This window comes from Oncorhynchus kisutch, linkage group LG4 (assembly GCF_002021735.2).
Source record: "Oncorhynchus kisutch isolate 150728-3 linkage group LG4, Okis_V2, whole genome shotgun sequence".
Taxonomy (NCBI): Eukaryota; Metazoa; Chordata; class Actinopteri; order Salmoniformes; family Salmonidae; genus Oncorhynchus; species Oncorhynchus kisutch.
The window spans coordinates 82,431,586-82,449,922 of NC_034177.2; the positions used below are offsets into that span (position 1 = coordinate 82,431,586).

Below are 18,337 nucleotides of genomic sequence, written 5' to 3' on the forward strand. Positions count from 1 at the left end.
CTATACAGCTGTCAGTGTCTGTCTACCCCAGGCAGGCAACTCTCTAGAGACCTGGGCCTCCAATACTTTACTCATGTAATCCTCCCTCATACTGAGTGTTTGTCAATGTTAACTGGCTGGCTTGTTGAGCCTAGCAGATGTAAAACCTAGGGCCATGTTCCAATACTGAAAATGCACCGTTCCTTCCTTAATGCTTCACTACCTCGAGGTTCACTGATTAACTGATACACTGCAATACAGGTCTTAAGACAGATGGATATGGGTTGACCAGAGCACAGTGTTAGTTATAAGCAATGCTAAACCACAGAGTTTGAAACACATTGTTTATTAGAATTTCAACTCAGATAAATTACATTTAAATGAACCAGAAGTCAGTGAGCTGCACAGGAGGTTGCTGGCACCTTAATTGGAGAGGACGGGCTTGTGGTAATGGCTGGAGCGGAATCAGTGGTTTCCATGTGTTTGATGCCATTCCATTCGCTCTGTTCCGGACATTATTATGAGCTGTCCTCCCCTCAGCAGCCTCCACTTGTGAACTGCTACTCAATGTTTTACTGTAAAGCAGGATGACATCTTGTGTCTGCATTGGACTTAATATTCAGAATATTACAGAGAGAGAGAGAGACGGAGATAGAGACGGAGATAGAGACGGAGATAGAGACAGAGATAGAGACGGAGATAGAGACAGAGATAGAGACGGAGATGGAGATAGAGACAGAGCGAGCAATAGGGAGAGCGAGAACAAAAGACAGAATGATGAATGCTGTGGAAGTTGCTTAACGAGCTGTGGGGAACTTTATCTAAGCCAACCCAGATGAATGGGCCAGACTGAAGAGTCTTATCATTTGTCACATTATGGTTGTGGTGGTGTATTCCGTTCATCATGTTGTTAGCGAAGATACCATGCTTCAACAACAGGTTCTCCAACTCCGGCCCTGGAGAGTGACTGCATGTGCAGGGTTTTGCTCCAACCAATCACTAACGTACCTACTAAACACACTCAATTCATCACAGTCTTCAGTCTGACTCTGGACCATGATAAGTTGGATCTGCTGTGGTAGTGCCGGGTTGGAAGAATTCCTGCACCGCCCGTAGGTCTCCAGGACTAGAGTTGGAGACCCCTGTTGTTCTACCGTGCTATTAGATTACTAGTGCAACACTAATGTACTAGACACTCACATCAATGCCTCTTACAAATTGCACCAAAACAACAACACTGGCAATAGAATAGCAACATAGAACAAAATTACAATACATGTATTTTTTTTAAACTTAAAAAGAACATAGTGTCACTAATTGTGTATTCATTTTAAAACCTGGCAACAGTTAGGATGGGGATCATGATTAGTAAGCATCCATTTTGTCATAGTTTGTCATCTTTACAGAGAGGACTACAGAGAGGGCAGAGTTGTTTGATGTGAAGACCAGAACCATTAAATGCCCCTTTCCCCAGTTTGCTCTTGTCATGAACCGCACAGTTACAGAGTAGCTGTACTGTACCCTGGCCTATATTACTATCCGGTTCTCAGGTTAACATGGGATAGAGCATGCTGTTCGTTGTAGAATGGATGATTAGACTGTTTCCTCAGTCCCTCTGGATTATAATTGGTCTTCCAATGGTACTGGAACTGTGTTTGATTCCAAACAGTGACTATTCAAAGTTATTCAGACATTTTGAAGCAATTCCCGGTGGGCAAGATATTAGTGTCACGGTACCAGACATCACACCATATCTGAGAATGTCTGGAGTTGAAGTTAGCAAGATCTGTTTCAAACAGACAGGCCCCAAACTAGACAGCATCTCTCAGGCCTGTGGAAGAACAAGACAGCAGTGAATCAGAAACAGAGATCTGCACTGTGTTCACTTCCTGGTGATGTTTTGATGTGTCAACAGTAGGTATGGGAAACAGAAATAACTTGAAAAAAGAGATACAAAAGAAAATGGAAGAACTAAAATAGATGAAAGCTAGCACAGGGCTATAGATAGCATCAGAGCTGTCCCTGTGTGTGTGTGTGTGTGTGTGTGTGTGTGTGTGTGTGTGTGTGTGTGTGTGTGTGTGTGTGTGTAAAGCTGGCAGTAGCTCTTCAAACATATCCTCCAATCATTTGTAGATCCCAAACCCTCATTTAACATGTTCCCCTTGGGAGTATAGCCTACCTACCTAAGTAAATAACTAACTGTCATCTTGTTTCATCACTCACTATATTTAGAGACTAGCTGGATAGGGCTTAATGGATAGGGCTTAATGAAGGCTTCTCTAATGGCTTGTGTTGGTTTGTCTCTCCTTCATCTCCTCTAGTAAAGCCATGGTCCCACAGACATCAGTCCAACGTCTACTTTTGATTTACATTTGGTTGAGTTGTCAATTAATGGGAATTTAATGTGAAATCAACAAAAAACTGAACACGTGGTTGAATTTAAGGTAAAAGTTGGTTAAAGAAAGAAATATGAAATTCCCTTTTTGCAAATCCAAACTGTTTTCCATGTTGATTCAACGTCATCACATGAAATGATGTGGAAGCAACATTGATTCAACCAGTTTTTGCCCAGTGGGGTGAGGTTTGGTCTCCAACCATCTATAGCCTTTATAATTTACTGCAACATTCAATTCACTGCTTCTCCAGCCCACATCACAGACCTAAATCACAGACCTAAATCACAGACCTAAATCACAGTCCAGGGCCTGGTTTACCAAAAGCATCTTAAGGCTAAGTTCATCGTTAGAACATTCGTAGGAGCATTGTTAAATAGTTGAGCGGTTTTCTCTGTGAGGCTGATAACTTCAGAACAAAAGTTGTCTACAAATATGAATTTGTCTTTGCAAGCGACGTATAAAAATATGCTTCAAATGAAAACTGAGATGAATTCATAAAAAAAGGCTACGGGTGTTTTCAATCATATTGAGTTCTATTTTGCTGCTTGTAGGCTACTGTCTATAATTTATCTCCATGTCTGCCATGATGTGTAGCCTTACATGTGCGCAATAATGTGCCAAATTTATGATTTTGTGCATTTTTATTGGGCAAGCATTAGAATAAGCCGCCTCAATATTTGCACCCGTAGGTGGTAATATCTCTCCAGGAGCTGATCCGTCATCAGTATTGTGGAATAACTATAATGTAAAGGAAAGATTTAAATGGAGAAAGCTGATCGCAGCGCTGCCTTTCTTTCGTTCCTATCAGTATCGACACCTGCTCCAACAACACATTTAGCGACCGTTCTTTAGTATGTTAAGAATGGCGCTGGAGGGGATGGCGCTGGAGGGGATGGCGCTGGAGGGGATGGCGCTGGAGGGGATGGCGCTGGAGGGGATGGCGCTGGAGGGGATGGCGCTGGAGGGGATGGCGCTGGAGGGGATGGCGCTGGAGGGGATGGCTGCCTTTTTACAGGCTCCTAACAAACTGTGCTATTTTGTTCATTTTTTTGCATTGTTTGTAAATAATGGAGCTGCTACAGTCTCTTATGACCGAGAGGAGCTTCTGGACATCAGAACAGCGATTACTCACCTTGAACTAGACAAATAACTTTTCTTTAATGAGTCCGACGCAAAGTATATACTGCATTCTCAAAACCAGGCCCAAATCCCTATCATTCGTGTGAAGAAAAGATTAGGTTGGGGCGCCTTGTGAGAATTTGGAGGCGAGTGGGTAAACCACCACTATCATCAGTACTATTGATCAACGTGCAATCATTGGAAAATAAACTGGATGATATACGATTAAGAATATCCTGCCAACGGGACATTAAAAACTGTAATATCTTATGTTTCGCGGCTGAACGATGACACCGACAATATAGAGCTGGCTGGGTTTTCCGTACATAGGCAGGACAGGGCAGCTACGTCTGGTAAGACGAGGGGTGGGGGTGTGTTGTCTTTTTGTCAATAACAGCTGGTGCGCAATGTCTAGTATTAAAGAAGTCTAGAGGTATTGCTCACCTGAGGTAGAGTAGCTTATGATAAGCTGTAGACCACACTATCTACCAAGAGAGTTCTCATCTATATTATTCGTAGCCGTCTATTTACCACCACAGACCGATGTTGGCACTAAGACCGCACTCAATGAGCTGTGTAAGGCCATAAGCAAACAAGAAAATGCTCATCCAGAAGTGGCGCTCCTAGTGGCCCGGGGACGTTTATGTAGGGAAACTTAAATCCGTTTTAACTCATTTCTACCTGCATGTCACCTGTGTGAATCTAAGTGTGCGTTCTCTAATTCTCTCCTTCTCTCTTTCTTTCTCTCTCTCGGAGGACCTGAGCCCTAGGACCATGCCCCAGGACTACCTGACATGATGACTCCTTGCTGTCCCCAGTCCACCTGGCCATGCTGCTGTTCCAGTTTCAACTGACCTGAGCCCTAGGACCATGCCCCAGGACTACCTGACATGATGACTCCTTGCTGTCCCCAGTCCACCTGGCCATGCTGCTGCTCCAGTTTCAACTTCCACCTGACTGTGCTGCTGCTCCAGTTTCAACTGTTCTGCCTTATTATTATTCGACCATGCTGGTCATTTATGAACATTTGAACATCTTGGCCATGTTCTGTTATAATCTCCACCCGGCACAGCCAGAAGAGGACTGGCCACCCCACATAGCCTGGTTCCTCTCTAGGTTTCTTCCTAGGTATTGGCCTTTCTAGGGAGTTTTTCCTAGCCACCGTGCTTCTACACCTGCATTGCTTGCTGTTTGGGGTTTTAGGCTGGGTTTCTGTACAGCACTTTGAGATATCGGCTGATGTACGAAGGGCTATATAAATAAATTTGATTTGATTTGATTTGATGTCACATGTGCAAACAGAGGAAAAAAATGGACTGCCTTTACTCCACACACAGAGATGCATACAAAGCTCTCCCTCGCCCTCCATTTGGCAAATCTGACCATAATTCTATCCTCCTGATTCCTGCGTACAAGCTAAAACTAAAACAGGAAGTACCAATGACTCACTCAATTTGGAAGTGGTCAGATGACGTGGATGCTACGCTACAGGACTGTTTTGCTAGTACAGACTGGAATATGTTACGGGATTCATCCAATGCCATTGAGGAGTATAACTCCTCAGTCACTGGCTTCATCATTGAGCGCATCAACGACGTCGGCCCCACTGTGACTGAACGTACAGTACCAGTCAAAATCTTGGACACACCTATTCAAGGGTTTTTCTTCATTTTTACTATTTTTTTATGTTGTAGAATAATAGTGAAGAGGTCTAAACTATGAAATAACACATATGAAATCATGTAGTAACCAAACCACACGACTGAACAATGGTCTAGGTGTGACAAAACTAGGGTCTTTAGGAACTGCCTTGTTGATAGTGTTGTTAAAAAGGCAGAGCAGCGCTTTATTATGGACAGACTTCTCCCCATCTTAGCTACTGTTGTATCAACATGTTTTGACATGACAGTTTACAATCTAGGGTTACTCCAATCAGTTTAGTCGTTTTGGGAGCATGCGTGGCCTACCACTTTGCGGCTGAGCCGTTATTGCTCCTAGACTTTTCCACTTCACAATAACAGCACTTACTTGGCCGCGGCAGCTTTAGCAGGGTAGAAATTTGACGAACTGACTTGTTGGAAAGGTGGCATCCTATGACGGTGCCACGTTGGAAGTCACTGAGCTCTACAGTAAGGCCATTATACTGCCACTGTTTGTCTATGGAGATTGCATGGCGGTGTACTCAACTTCATACACCTGTCAGCAACAGATGTGGCTGACATAGCTGAATCCACTATTTTGAAGGGGTGTCCACATACTTTTGTATATAGTATATTTGGGAGGGTATACAGGCTGTGGCCAATGTATTAATGCACAATTTGCCTAAATGGGTAATGGAAACACTTCAACCACTGCATTTGTATTCAACACTAGTTGTTTTAGGTGTGACATCATTACGTCTAGCTGTTTTTATCCACACAAAATAGTTCAATGGAAATTCACCCTAGCAGGCAATTACCACATCTATTTTCTATGCCAACTTTCAAAAAAAAATCACTGGAAAAGTTATTGGAAACATAGCTAGTGAACGCAAGGGGAGGAAAGACAAGAGATGAGGGAGAGGGAGGAAGGAGGCAGGACACGAGATGAGGGAGGAAGGACATGAGATGAGGGAGAGGGAGGAAGGAGGCAGGACACGAGGTGAGGGAGGAGAGAGCAGGGAGGCAGGACACAAGGTGAGGGAGGTAGGAGACGAGGTGAGGGAGGAGAGAGCAGGGAGGCAGGACACGAGGTGAGGGAGGCAGGAGATGAGGGAGAGAGAGGAGAGAGCAGGGAGGCAGGACACGAGGTGAGGGAGGCAGGAGACGAGGTGAGGGAGGAGAGAGCAGGGAGGCAGGAGACGAGGTGAGGGAGGAGAGAGCAGGGAGGCAGGACACAAGGTGAGGGAAGAGAGAGCAGGGAGGCAGGACACGAGGTGAGGGAGGAGAGAGCAGGGAGGCAGGAGACGAGGGAGAGGGATGCAGGAGACGAGGGAGAGGGAGGAGGAAGAAAAGATGCAGAAAAATAAAATGTGTAATTATGAGAAAAGAAAGCAAGAGAGTGAGAAAGAGAGAGAAATGGAGAAAGAGCATCAGATTCAGAGAATGGTGTACATTAGTCTCATCTCCTATCCGTTCCCTGTACCTGCAGCCTTTGATGTTTTTATTCTGCTTCGCTGAAATCTACCCCCTCTACTCTACCCTCTCTTCTCTACCCTATCCTCTCTACTCTACCCTCTCTTCTCTACCCTATCCTCTCTACTCTACCCTCTCTTCTCTACCCTATCCTCTCTACTCTACCCTCTCTTCTCTACCCTATCCTAACCTCTCTCCTCTACCCTCTCTTCTCTACCCTATCCTCTCTACTCTACTCTCTCTACTCTACCCTCTCTTCTCTAACCTATCCTATCCTCTCTACCCTCTCTACTCTACCCTCTTCTCTACCCTATCCTCTCTACTCTACTCTCTCTACTCTACCCTCTCTTCTCTAACCTATCCTATCCTCTCTTCTCTACCCTCTCTTCTCTACCCTATCCTCTCTACTCTACTCTCTCTACTCTACCCTCTCTTCTCTAACCTATCCTATCCTCTCTACTCTAACCTCTCTACTCTACCCTCTCTTCTCTACCCTATCCTCTCTACTCTACTCTCTCTACTCTATCCTCTCTTCTCTAACCTATCCTATCCTCTCTACTCTACCCTCTTCTCTACCCTATCCTCTCTACTCTACTCTCTCTACTCTACCCTCTCTTCTCTAACCTATCCTATCCTCTCTACTCTACCCTCTCTTCTCTAACCTATCCTCTCTACTCTACCCTCTCTTCTCTAACCTATCCTCTCTACTCTACCCTCTCTTCTCTAACCTATCCTATCCTCTCTACTCTACCCTCTCTTCTCTAACCTATCCTCTCTACTCTACTCTCTCTACTCTACCCTCTCTTCTCTAACCTATCCTATCCTCTCTACTCTACCCTCTCTTCTCTACCCTATCCTCTCTACTCTACCCTCTCTTCTCTAACCTATCCTATCCTCTCTACTCTACCCTCTCTTCTCTAACCTATCCTCTCTACTCTACTCTCTCTACTCTACCCTCTCTTCTCTAACCTATCCTCTCTACTCTACCCTCTCTTCTCTACCCTATCCTCTCTACTCTACCCTCTCTTCTCTAACCTATCCTATCCTCTCTACTCTACCCTCTCTTCTCTAACCTATCCTATCCTCTCTACTCTACTCTCTCTACTCTACCCTCTATTCTCTAACCTATCCTATCCTCTCTACTCTACCCTCTCTTCTCTAACCTATCCTATCCTCTCTACTCTACCCTCTCTTCTCTAACCTATCCTCTCTACTCTCTCTACTCTACGCTCTCTTCTCTAACCTATCCTATCCTATCCTCTCTACTCTACTCTCTCTACTCTACCCTCTCTTCTCTAACCTATCCTATCCTCTCTTCTCTACCCTCTCTTCTCTACCCTATCCTCTCTACTCTACTCTCTCTACTCTACCCTCTCTTCTCTAACCTATCCTATCCTCTCTTCTCTACCCTCTCTTCTCTACCCTATCCTCTCTACCCTATCCTCTCTACCCTATCCTCTCTACCCTATCCTCTCTACTCTATCCTCTCTACTATATCCTCTCTACTCTACTCTCTCTACTCTACCCTCTCTTCTCTAACCTATCCTATCCTATCCTCTCTACCCTATCCTCTCTACTCTATCCTCTCTACTCTATCCTCTCTACTCTACCCTCTCTTCTCTAACCTATCCTATCCTCTCTACTCTACCCTCTCTTCTCTACCCTATCCTCTCTACTCTACTCTCTCTACTCTACCCTCTCTTCTCTAACCTATCCTATCCTCTCTACTCTACCCTCTCTTCTCTAACCTATCCTATCCTCTCTACTCTACCCTCTCTTCTCTAACCTATCCTATCCTCTCTACCCTCTCTTCTCTAACCTATCCTATCCTCTCTACTCTACCCCTCTCTACTCTACCCTCTCTTCTCTAACCTATCCTATCCTCTCTACTCTACCCTCTCTTCTCCAACCTATCCTATCCTCTCTACTCTCTCTACTCTACCCTCTCTTCTCTAACCTATCCTCTCTACTCTACTCTCTCTACTCTACCCTCTCTTCTCTAACCTATCCTATCCTCTCTTCTCTACCCTCTCTTCTCTACCCTATCCTCTCTACTCTACTCTCTCTACTCTATCCTCTCTACTCTAACCTATCCTCTCTACTCTACCCTCTCTTCTCTACCCTCTCTTCTCTACCCTATCCTCTCTACTCTCTCTACTCTACCCTCTCTTCTCTAACCTAACCTATCCTCTCTACTCTACTCTCTCTACTCTACCCTCTCTTCTCTACCCTCTCTTCTCTACCCTATCCTCTCTACTCTCTCTACTCTACCCTCTCTTCTCTAACCTATCCTATCCTCTCTACTCTACCCTCTCTTCTCTAACCTATCCTATCCTCTCTACTCTACCCTCTCTTCTCTACCCTATCCTCTCTACTCTACTCTCTCTACTCTACCCTCTCTTCTCTAACCTATCCTATCCTCTCTACTCTTACCCTCTCTTCTCTAACCTATCCTATCCTCTCTACCCTCTCTTCTCTAACCTATCCTATCCTCTCTACTCTACCCTCTCTACTCTACCCTCTCTTCTCTAACCTATCCTATCCTCTCTACTCTACCCTCTCTTCTCCAACCTATCCTATCCTCTCTACTCTCTCTACTCTACCCTCTCTTCTCTAACCTATCCTCTCTACTCTACTCTCTCTACTCTACCCTCTCTTCTCTAACCTATCCTATCCTCTCTTCTCTACCCTCTCTTCTCTACCCTCTCTTCTCTACCCTATCCTCTCTACTCTATCCTCTCTACTCTAACCTATCCTCTCTACTCTACCCTCTCTTCTCTACCCTCTCTTCTCTACCCTCTCTTCTCTACCTAACCTATCCTCTCTACTCTACTCTCTCTACTCTACCCTCTCTTCTCTACCCTCTCTACTCTCTCTACTCTACCTCTCTTCTCTAACCTATCCTATCCTCTCTACTCTACCCTCTCTTCTCTAACCTATCCTATCCTCTCTACCCTCTCTTTCGCACAATCACACTCAAAGAAAAGAGGAAAACATACTAGACAGAGTTCGCCTGCCTCCCTGCCTGCCTGCCTGCCTGCCTGCCTGCCGCTGCCTGCCTGCCTGCCTGCCTGCCTGCCTGCCTGCCTGCCTGCCTGCCTGCCTGCCTGCCTGCCTGCCTGCCTGCCTGCCTGCTGCCTGCCTGCCTGCCTGCCTGCCTGCCTGCCTGCCTGCCTGCTGCCTGCCTGCCTGCCTGCCTGCCTGCCTGCCTGCCTGCCTGCCTGCCTGCCTGCCTGCCTGCTGCCTGCCTGCCTGCCTGCCTGCCTGCCTGCCTGCCTGCCTGCCTGCCTGCCCTGCCTGCCTGCCTGCCTGCCTGCCTGCCTGCCTGCCCTGCCTGCCTGCCTGCCTGGCCTGCCTGCCTGCCTGCTGCCTGCTGCCTGCCTGCCTGCCTGCCTGCTGCCTGCCTGCCTGCCTGCCTGCCCTGCCTGCCTGCCTGCCTGCCTGCCTGCCTGCCTGCTCCTCCTGCCTGCCTGCCTGCTGCTGCCTGCTGCCTGCCTGCCTGCCTGCCTTCTGCCTGCCTGCCTGCTTCCCTGCCTGCCTGCCTGCCTGCCTGCCTTGCCTGCCTGCCTGCCTGCCTGCCTGCCTGCCTGCCTGCCTGCCTGCCTGCCTGCCTGCCTGCCTGCCTGCCTGCCTGCCTGCCTGCCTGCCGCCTGCCTGCCTGCCTGCCTGCCTGCCTGCCTGCCTGCCTGCCTGCCTGCCGGCCTCCTGCCTGCCCTGCCTGCCTGCCTGCCTGCCTGCCTGCCTGCCTGCCTGCCTGCCTGCCTGCCTGCCTGCCTGCCTGCCCTGCCTGCCTGCCTGCCTGCCTGCCTGCCTGCCTGCTGCCTGCCTGCCTGCCTGCCTGCCTGCCTGCCTGCCTGCCTGCCTGCCTGCCTGCCTGCTGCCTGCCTGCCTGCCTGCCTGCCTGCCTGCCTGCCTGCCTGCCTGCCTGCCTGCCTGCCTGCCTGCCTGCCTGCCTGCCTGCTGCCTGCCTGCCTGCCTGCCTGCCTGCCTGCCTAACCAACCAACCAACCAACCAACCAACCAACCAACCAACCAACCAACCAACCAACTGCCAGAAAACAAAACTTAGCCTGGTTACCTCAGGTGGACATGATGTCTGGTCCTCTGTGGCCGAGCTGTGATGTCGTGGTAGAGCTCAGACCTATTTTCCAACCATAGTTCAGACCCATTAGGTTGGGGTAGGATAGGAGAGAGAGAGACAGCAGTGTGTGGATTCTGGTAATCCATTGGCTCCTACTCAGATGGGGTTGAATCTCTCATATTCCTGATGTGTTTGTAGTGTCCATTGAGTTGAGTAGATAATAACCAGGGAATGTCTGAAGGAAACGGCATTTACATTTCATTAAAACGGTTAATACTGTCCAATTTCCTATTACACAAAAATAATGTACAAAGGTTATTTTCATTGGATTACTCTGTCTGGGGTTAAGAGTTGATATGTGTTAATAATATTACTCACATTTGGTTATTACATTTTGTGTTACCATTGTAATCAATATTCACATCATTTACAAACTTCTAAGAATAAAAACCCATTTTGCCCTCAATGTCCGATATGAAACCAGCTACAAAGGTGTAGAGCACAACATCTTAAAACACGTCTGGTCTCTCCTTTGGACAGCTGCCTCCATTTAAAAACACAAGTCAAGTCATTGTCACACTTCACAAGAACTCATATTCCCGTGAGCCTCTTCTTCATCCTCCTCTTCTTCCTTGTCATCATGGGCTGTGTTGAGACTTCCAGGGTCCCCGCCCCTCGTGTCTTGCCCAGCGAGGAGCCTTAGTCTGGGGCTGAGATTTGAGGCCTGCCCCTTGAATCACCCCCTCCAGGGCTCATCTTTTATTGATCCAGACTGAGGTGTATTGACTGGAGCTGGGTTAGGTCTAGCCTGCTGAGCTGGGTTAGGTCTAGCCTGCTGAGCTCTGCTGAGCTGGGGTAGGTTCTCTCTGTCTCTCTCATGTGTGTACTCACTGTAAACCATGGCTTTGGGTGTCAAACAGGGGATAGCGATAGGGGGGCTGAATAGTGTGCAGAAATAGTTTATTTTGAAACACAGTTGATACTTCAACTAGATGTGTGTCCCTTTATTACGTCCAAAAAACGTAAGCAGGACATTTCCTTCTCTCATAATTCAGTCCAGGCTAGTTTAAAAACATTTTACTCTGTGAGCAGCATGGGTCATCCACAAAGGATCTCTACTGCACTCTGTTTTGGGCCACCAATGGCCACTCACTGATGTACGTTGCTTTGGATAAAAGCGTCTGCTAAATGGACAATATTAGTGGGTCCAGTTCAGTCCTCCCACCAGAGGGGGAGCTACCTCCCTGACACAGAGAGGTGTTCCCTCTACTACAGAGAGCTCTCGTTCGGTTTTGGCAGCAGCTGCGTGTGCTTCCTCTTCTCCAGAATCGTGTTGAGTTCCTCAGTGAAGGAGCGGCAGAGAGGGGAGCTGCTCTCCGCCTCACTCTGTCTTAACAACATGTAGCTGTTACCGTGCATCCTTCGCAAGACGCTGGGTAACGTCGCCGATAGGCCGTTGGGGCTGGGGAAGTCTTGCAAGTCACACTCTGATTGGTTGAGGGGGGTGTCGGGGGTCTGAGGGGGCGGGGGGAGAGGAGGGGCAGGGGGAGGGGGGTCCTTGTTGGGGGACGGCTGGCCCTCTCTCGGGACAATCTGGAGGAAGCCCCCTTTGTGCGTGTCACCGTTCCCCGGTTGTTGGGAGACGCCGTTACCGTTACAGATCCCGTTCCCATTACAGTGTCTGGAGATGGTCTTGAGATCCAGGTGGGCGGAGCTACTGTGGCGTTTCTGCTGCTGCTTCCTGTGTTTCCTCTTCCTGTCCGTGTGATTGGCAGAGGCGGCTGCGGCGGCGGCAGCGCGGAGAGAGTACTTCCCCCTGTGGCTGCCCCGCAGACAGAAGCCCAGGTAGAGGAGGACCACGGTGAGAACCAGACACAGACCTCCTAGGATGGTGATCAAGGACAGGTACATAGCCTCCATGCTCCTGGGGGAGAGCAGCTCCGAGGTGGGGGGGGGAGGGGCTGGGGCAGAGGGTGGCAGCTCTGAGGTGGGGGGGAGAGGGGCCGGGGCAGAGGGTGGCAGGGGCCTCTCAGAGGAGGGGGGCGAGGGGTGGAAGAACTGGGTGAGGGGTGGAGGAGTAGGGTAGTAGGGATAGTCTTGGGATTGGTCGATGGGTGGGGGAGGGGGGTGTGGCATATCTAGACGTACCGTCACAGAGTATTTAACCACAGCAACTCGGACACCGTTCTCGAGGGCGTGGCAGGTGTACTCGCCACTCTGCTCCGGTTGGGACTCGATGACCAGGAGGCCGTCGGTGCCCACCCTGAAGCCAGAGTCCAGGCCATAGCCCTGCAGCTCTGACCCGTCCAGAGTCCACACTGGGGTTGCCAGATTGGAGCTAATTTCACACTGGAGCAGCACGTCATCTCCCACCATTACAGACCGGCTCCGGTGCTGGACCGGCTCTGAAAGAATGGCAACCCACATACAAAATTATTATCTTGTCACAATAAGACTGTGATATACTGTAATGGACCTCAGAACAGTTAATAAGACTCATATACTGTTATAGACCTCAGAACAGTTATTAAGACTGATACACTGTTATAGACCTCAGAACAGTTAATAAGACTGATACACTGTTATAGACCTCAGAACAGACACTAAAGGCCCCTAGACCAGCGATTCTCAACTGGTGGTGACGTGCGGTTTTGTGTGGGTCGCGGGTGTCTGAGTAAAAAAAAACGAAGAAGATTGTTTTAATATATAAGACAATACTCCAGTCTGAACGCCAACGACTTATTACAGGTAGACAGTGTAGAAATTATTTTTATTTATTTATTTTTATTTAACCTTTATTTAACTAGGTCAGTTAAGAACTAATTCTTATTTACAATGACAACCTACCCCGGCCAAACCCGGACGACGCTGGGCCTATTGTGCGCTGCCCTATGATGATAATGAAATGCGATTTTTTCATATAATTTCAACTCTGAAAGGTTTTTCTTCAATCACAGTATCTTCAATATAAAGTTATTAGCAGCACTTTGTTGATTGATTTTATGGTCTCAAACCAGTGAGTTTATTAACATTCTTAATCAAGACTATGGGCAAAATTTAATTATTGACAATGAAAGAGGTGGAAATGTTGATACCTTGTCATATACTGTAATTGCTACATTTATGATCAATATAGCATAAAAAAAATTTCCTGATTGTATTTTGGTGATATTTTTCGCGATGCAAATATTGGGTCACAAACTGCATATATGACTCTAAAATCATTGGTGCATGAAAAACCCAATATGTTATATTCTCCCATATGAAAATAAATGCTAAAAAGTATTTTGTAACTTCTTAGTATGTGAAGTATAATGTAAAGTACATTTGATTATAGATGCTATGGAAATGAGGATGCTGCATAATCAACCTCTAAATATTTATTCTAACAATTTGATGGTATTTCTGCATATTCTATCTATAGATTTCCTTTCATCATTCAGTGTGCAGAATCACCTTGAAACCATCCTGCTTTATCTTCAAGGTGGGAAGGACTTGACTAAACTATAAACAAGGTCATCTTTGCTAGCCATATAAAATCCATGTATTATTACTACTATAGTGAGACCAGTGTCTAGTCCTAATGCAACTCCTATCATTGCTGTCTGTCTGTCTGTCTGTCTGCTGTCTGTACCGTTGTCACATCCTCTGTTCCCATACAGGACGTCCTGGGTCAGGTTAGACCTGAGGAGAGGAGTAGACGCTGTTAGCCTGTCATCAATACACACACACACACACACACACACACACACACACACACACACACACACACACACACACACACACACTGCATTAACCCCCCCCCCCCCACGCTGGATTACCCCGTTCGATCACACGCACTGCATTACCCCTCCACCACACACTGCATTACCCCTCCACCGCACACTGCATTGCCCCCACACACAAACAATCTGCATTATCCCCCACACCTTCTGCATTACCTCCCACACACAAACACACAGCATCACCCCACAGCATTACCCCTTCCCCAACCACAGCATTACCCCTCCCCCAACCACAGCATTACCCCCCCCCCCACATAATGCATTACCCCCCACACGCAACACACTGCATTGCCCCTTCCCCACCCGCTGCATTATCCCCCACACTGCATTTACCTCACACACATACTGCATTACCCCCCACACGCAACACACTGCATTACCCATTCCCCATCCACTGCATTATCCCCCACACTGCATTTACCTCACACACACACTGCATTACCCCTTCCCCCCACCACACACAGTGCATTAAAACCCCCCCCCCCACCCAGCCACACTCTCACCTGTCAGTCTGTGCTGTGATATCCAAACAGTCCTGTCCATCCCAGCCACAGTAAGGGTCCCGGGAGAAGATACAGTCATAACAGGAATTGTACCTATTGCAGGTGGAGAGGGGTAGCTGGACTACACCAGAGGGAGAACCTACATACACACTCATCTAGAGGATGGAGAGAGGGGATGTTGAGGCTTGTGTTATTGAAAATATCCTTGAATTAGAAGATCACTAAACAAAACAAACCTTGATATTATTGTTTGTGAGAGACAGAGAGACAGAGAGAGTGAGTGTGTACCTGTGTATGTGAAATAACCAGGCTATCCACACGCTGTGGTTGGTCAAACAGCTGTAGCTCCTCTATAATGTGTAGATGACCCTTGACCTCTACAGCTCTGTGCAGCCAGCCATCGTCTGGAACAGGAGACAGATACAGGGTCACAACACACACACACACAAACACATACAATGGGATGTACTGTACATGTGGTTTAAAGTCTGTTCCATTACTTTACTGGGATGACAAAAACACACAGCTTAAAGCTTGTACAGCCACCCCCCGAGACACCCCCTCATAACCCCCCACACCAACCTGTGCCCATGAAGAGTAAATGGTAGTTCTGCCCGTCCAGCCCCTCCACCCTGTGAGCCACCAGCTGGGTGTAGTCTGTTGTCCTCCTGAACAACAGGGGGCGCTGCTCTGTAGACATGACCTGCTGGGACATCAGAGGGTGTCTCCTCACAAAGTTCAACATGTCGTCTGGCAGGGAGGTGGAGGAGTTTATACCTCTGGATCTCAACTGGTCTGTAATACACTGGAGGTATGAGGGAAGAGGGGGTGAGAAGGATTCATCCTGTTTGAAATAAGGCACTAAAGTAGAAATTTACTTAATGTCCTGAATACAACAAATTATGTTTGGTGCAAATCCAACACAACACATCATTGAGTACCACTCTTCATATTTTCAAGCATGGTGGTAGCTGCATCATGTTATGAGTATGCTTGTCATTGGAAAGGACTAGGGAGATTTTTTATGATAAAAAGAAAACAGAATAGAGCTAAGCACAGTCAAATCCTAGAGGAAAACATGGTTCAGTCTGCTTTCCAACAGACACTGGGAGACAAATTCACCTTTCAGCAGGACAATAGCCTAAAACACAAGTCCAAATCTACACTGGAGTTGCTTACTAAGACAACATTGAATGTTCCTGAGTAGCTTAGTTACAGTTTTGACTTAAATCGGCGTGAAAATCTATGGCAAGAGTTGGAAATGTCTGTCTAGCAATGATCAACAGGGGTATTGTACAATCCACGTAAGAAAAGCTCTTAGAGACTTACCTAGAAAAACTCACTGTAACCACTGCCAAAGGTGATTCTAACATATATTGACTCAGGGGTGTGAATACGTATGTAAATTAGATATTTATTTGTTTTCTTTTCAAAAGAATCTGCAAAAATGTCTTAAAACATGTGTTGACTTTGTAATTATCAGGTATTGTGTGTAGATGGGTGACAAAAACATACACTTAATCCATGTTGAATTCAGGCTGTAAAACAACAACATAATATATATATTTTATTTATTTAACCTTTATTTAACTAGGCAAGTCAGTTAAAACTACATGGCCCCACATGTCCCTCTAGGGGTACCCTCCCCCACTGCTCAACTGACACAATGGCGCACAGAACGCAAAAATATTCTTAGAAATATTTTACCTCCACACATTAACAAGTCCAATGGCTCAAATGAAAGATAAACACCTTGTTCATCTAGCCACCAAGTCAGATTTCTAAAATGTTTTACGGCGAAAACATAGCACATATTTATGTCAAACCACCACGGAATACACACCGAAGACACAGCTAATTTCCATAGCCAAATTGAACAAAATATGCAATCACCAAACGCAGGATTAAAAGAAAATAATTTCACTAACCTTTTGAAATCTTCATCAGATGACAGTAATATAACATGTTACACAGTACATTTATGTTTTTTTCAATAATATGCTATAAATATCCATAAACCTCTGTTTACAATGACGCATTGTTAAAAAAATGCTACTCAAATGTCTGGAGAAATGACGATGGCTTCTGCACACTCCATCAGCTAACATGGAATACACAACATAAACTTTGACTAAATATGCATGTTCTACATATATATAGAAAGATACACTTCTTCTAAATGCAATCGCTGTGTTACATTTATTTTTAACTTTACAGATTTCGTTCACTAGGCTATAATGTGAGTCGGCGCTCAGGAATTAGCATTTTGGCTCCTCTATCTCGGAGTCCACAGAAACCCAAAAAAGCAACACAACATGACAACAACATGGTAGCAACACAACATGGCAGCAGCACAACATGGTAGCAGCACTAAACAGGGTATAAAGATTATTGGGCACAGACAGCAGCACAATGGGAAAGAAGGTAGAGACAACAATACATCACACAGAGCAGACAACTGTCAGTAAGTGTGTCCATGATTGAGTCTTCGAATGACGAGATTGAGATAAAACTGTCTTGTTGTGTGTTTGTTGCAGCTCGTTCCAGTCGCTAGCTGCAGCGAACTGAAAGACGAGCAACCCAGGAATGTGTGTGCTTTGGGGACCTTTAACAGAATGTGACTGGCAGAACGGGTGTTGTATGTAGAGGATGAGGGCTGCTGTAGATATCTCAGATAGGGGGGAGTGAGGCCTAAGAGGGTTTTATAAATAAGCATCAACCAGTGGGTCTTGCGACAGGTATACGGAGATGACCAGTTTACAGAGGAGTATAGAGTGCAGTGATGTGTCCTATAAGGAGCATTGGTGGCACATCTGATGACCGAATGGTAAAGAACAGGTAAAGGGGGTGAATACTTTCTGAAGGCTCAGTATATATTTGATCATTATATTAGATATTATGGGTGGGGTGGGCGGATGGATGGATAGAGAGAGATGAGTGGGCGATATAGCCCTCCCTTATAGTACAGCAGGTGGGTTCAGAGTTTACAGTATACAAGACAAACCTTCATTGAGTTTATAGTTCATAGTTTATAGTAGGCCACTATGAGTTGAATTCGGTGTGTGTATCCGTGTAGACTGCTTATCTCTCTCCACCTGACTAAGGCTTCAACTTCTTTAACTTTGTCCTCTGTGAGATTACTTTCCAAACTCTGATAAGAGGCATTGACACTGTCACTACAGTTAAGACCCGGAACCGTCACATCCTCTCTACCCCATTTTACAGCTAGACCAGGAGAGTGGGAATAAAGCTTTTCAATGTTGAAACAACACTACTGTAGATCACGACTCCTCTCCTTAATGAAGTCACAGCTTTGTAGCCCATAATAAGTCATCACAACCGTTGTCAAGTCTTGGCCCGT

General features: G+C 46.5%; 1 protein-coding gene across 1 annotated transcript in view; it reads right to left on the reverse strand.

Annotated features, from left to right (window-relative positions):
• Positions 1-306: 306 nt before the first annotated feature.
• The window catches only part of LOC109879048 (semaphorin-4G), a 43,604-nt gene continuing 25,573 nt past the window's right edge, over positions 307-18,337 (reverse strand). The window contains exons 10-16 of the mRNA XM_031821902.1: positions 18,190-18,201; positions 15,559-15,851; positions 15,265-15,380; positions 14,977-15,131; positions 14,323-14,372; positions 10,686-13,093; positions 307-1,810 (exon numbers count right to left, since the gene is read on the reverse strand). Of these exons, the coding sequence (XP_031677762.1) occupies positions 11,958-13,093; positions 14,323-14,372; positions 14,977-15,131; positions 15,265-15,380; positions 15,559-15,851; positions 18,190-18,201 (1,762 nt within the window). The 3' untranslated portion in view covers positions 307-1,810; positions 10,686-11,957. The remainder of the gene's footprint in view (positions 1,811-10,685; positions 13,094-14,322; positions 14,373-14,976; positions 15,132-15,264; positions 15,381-15,558; positions 15,852-18,189; positions 18,202-18,337) is intronic.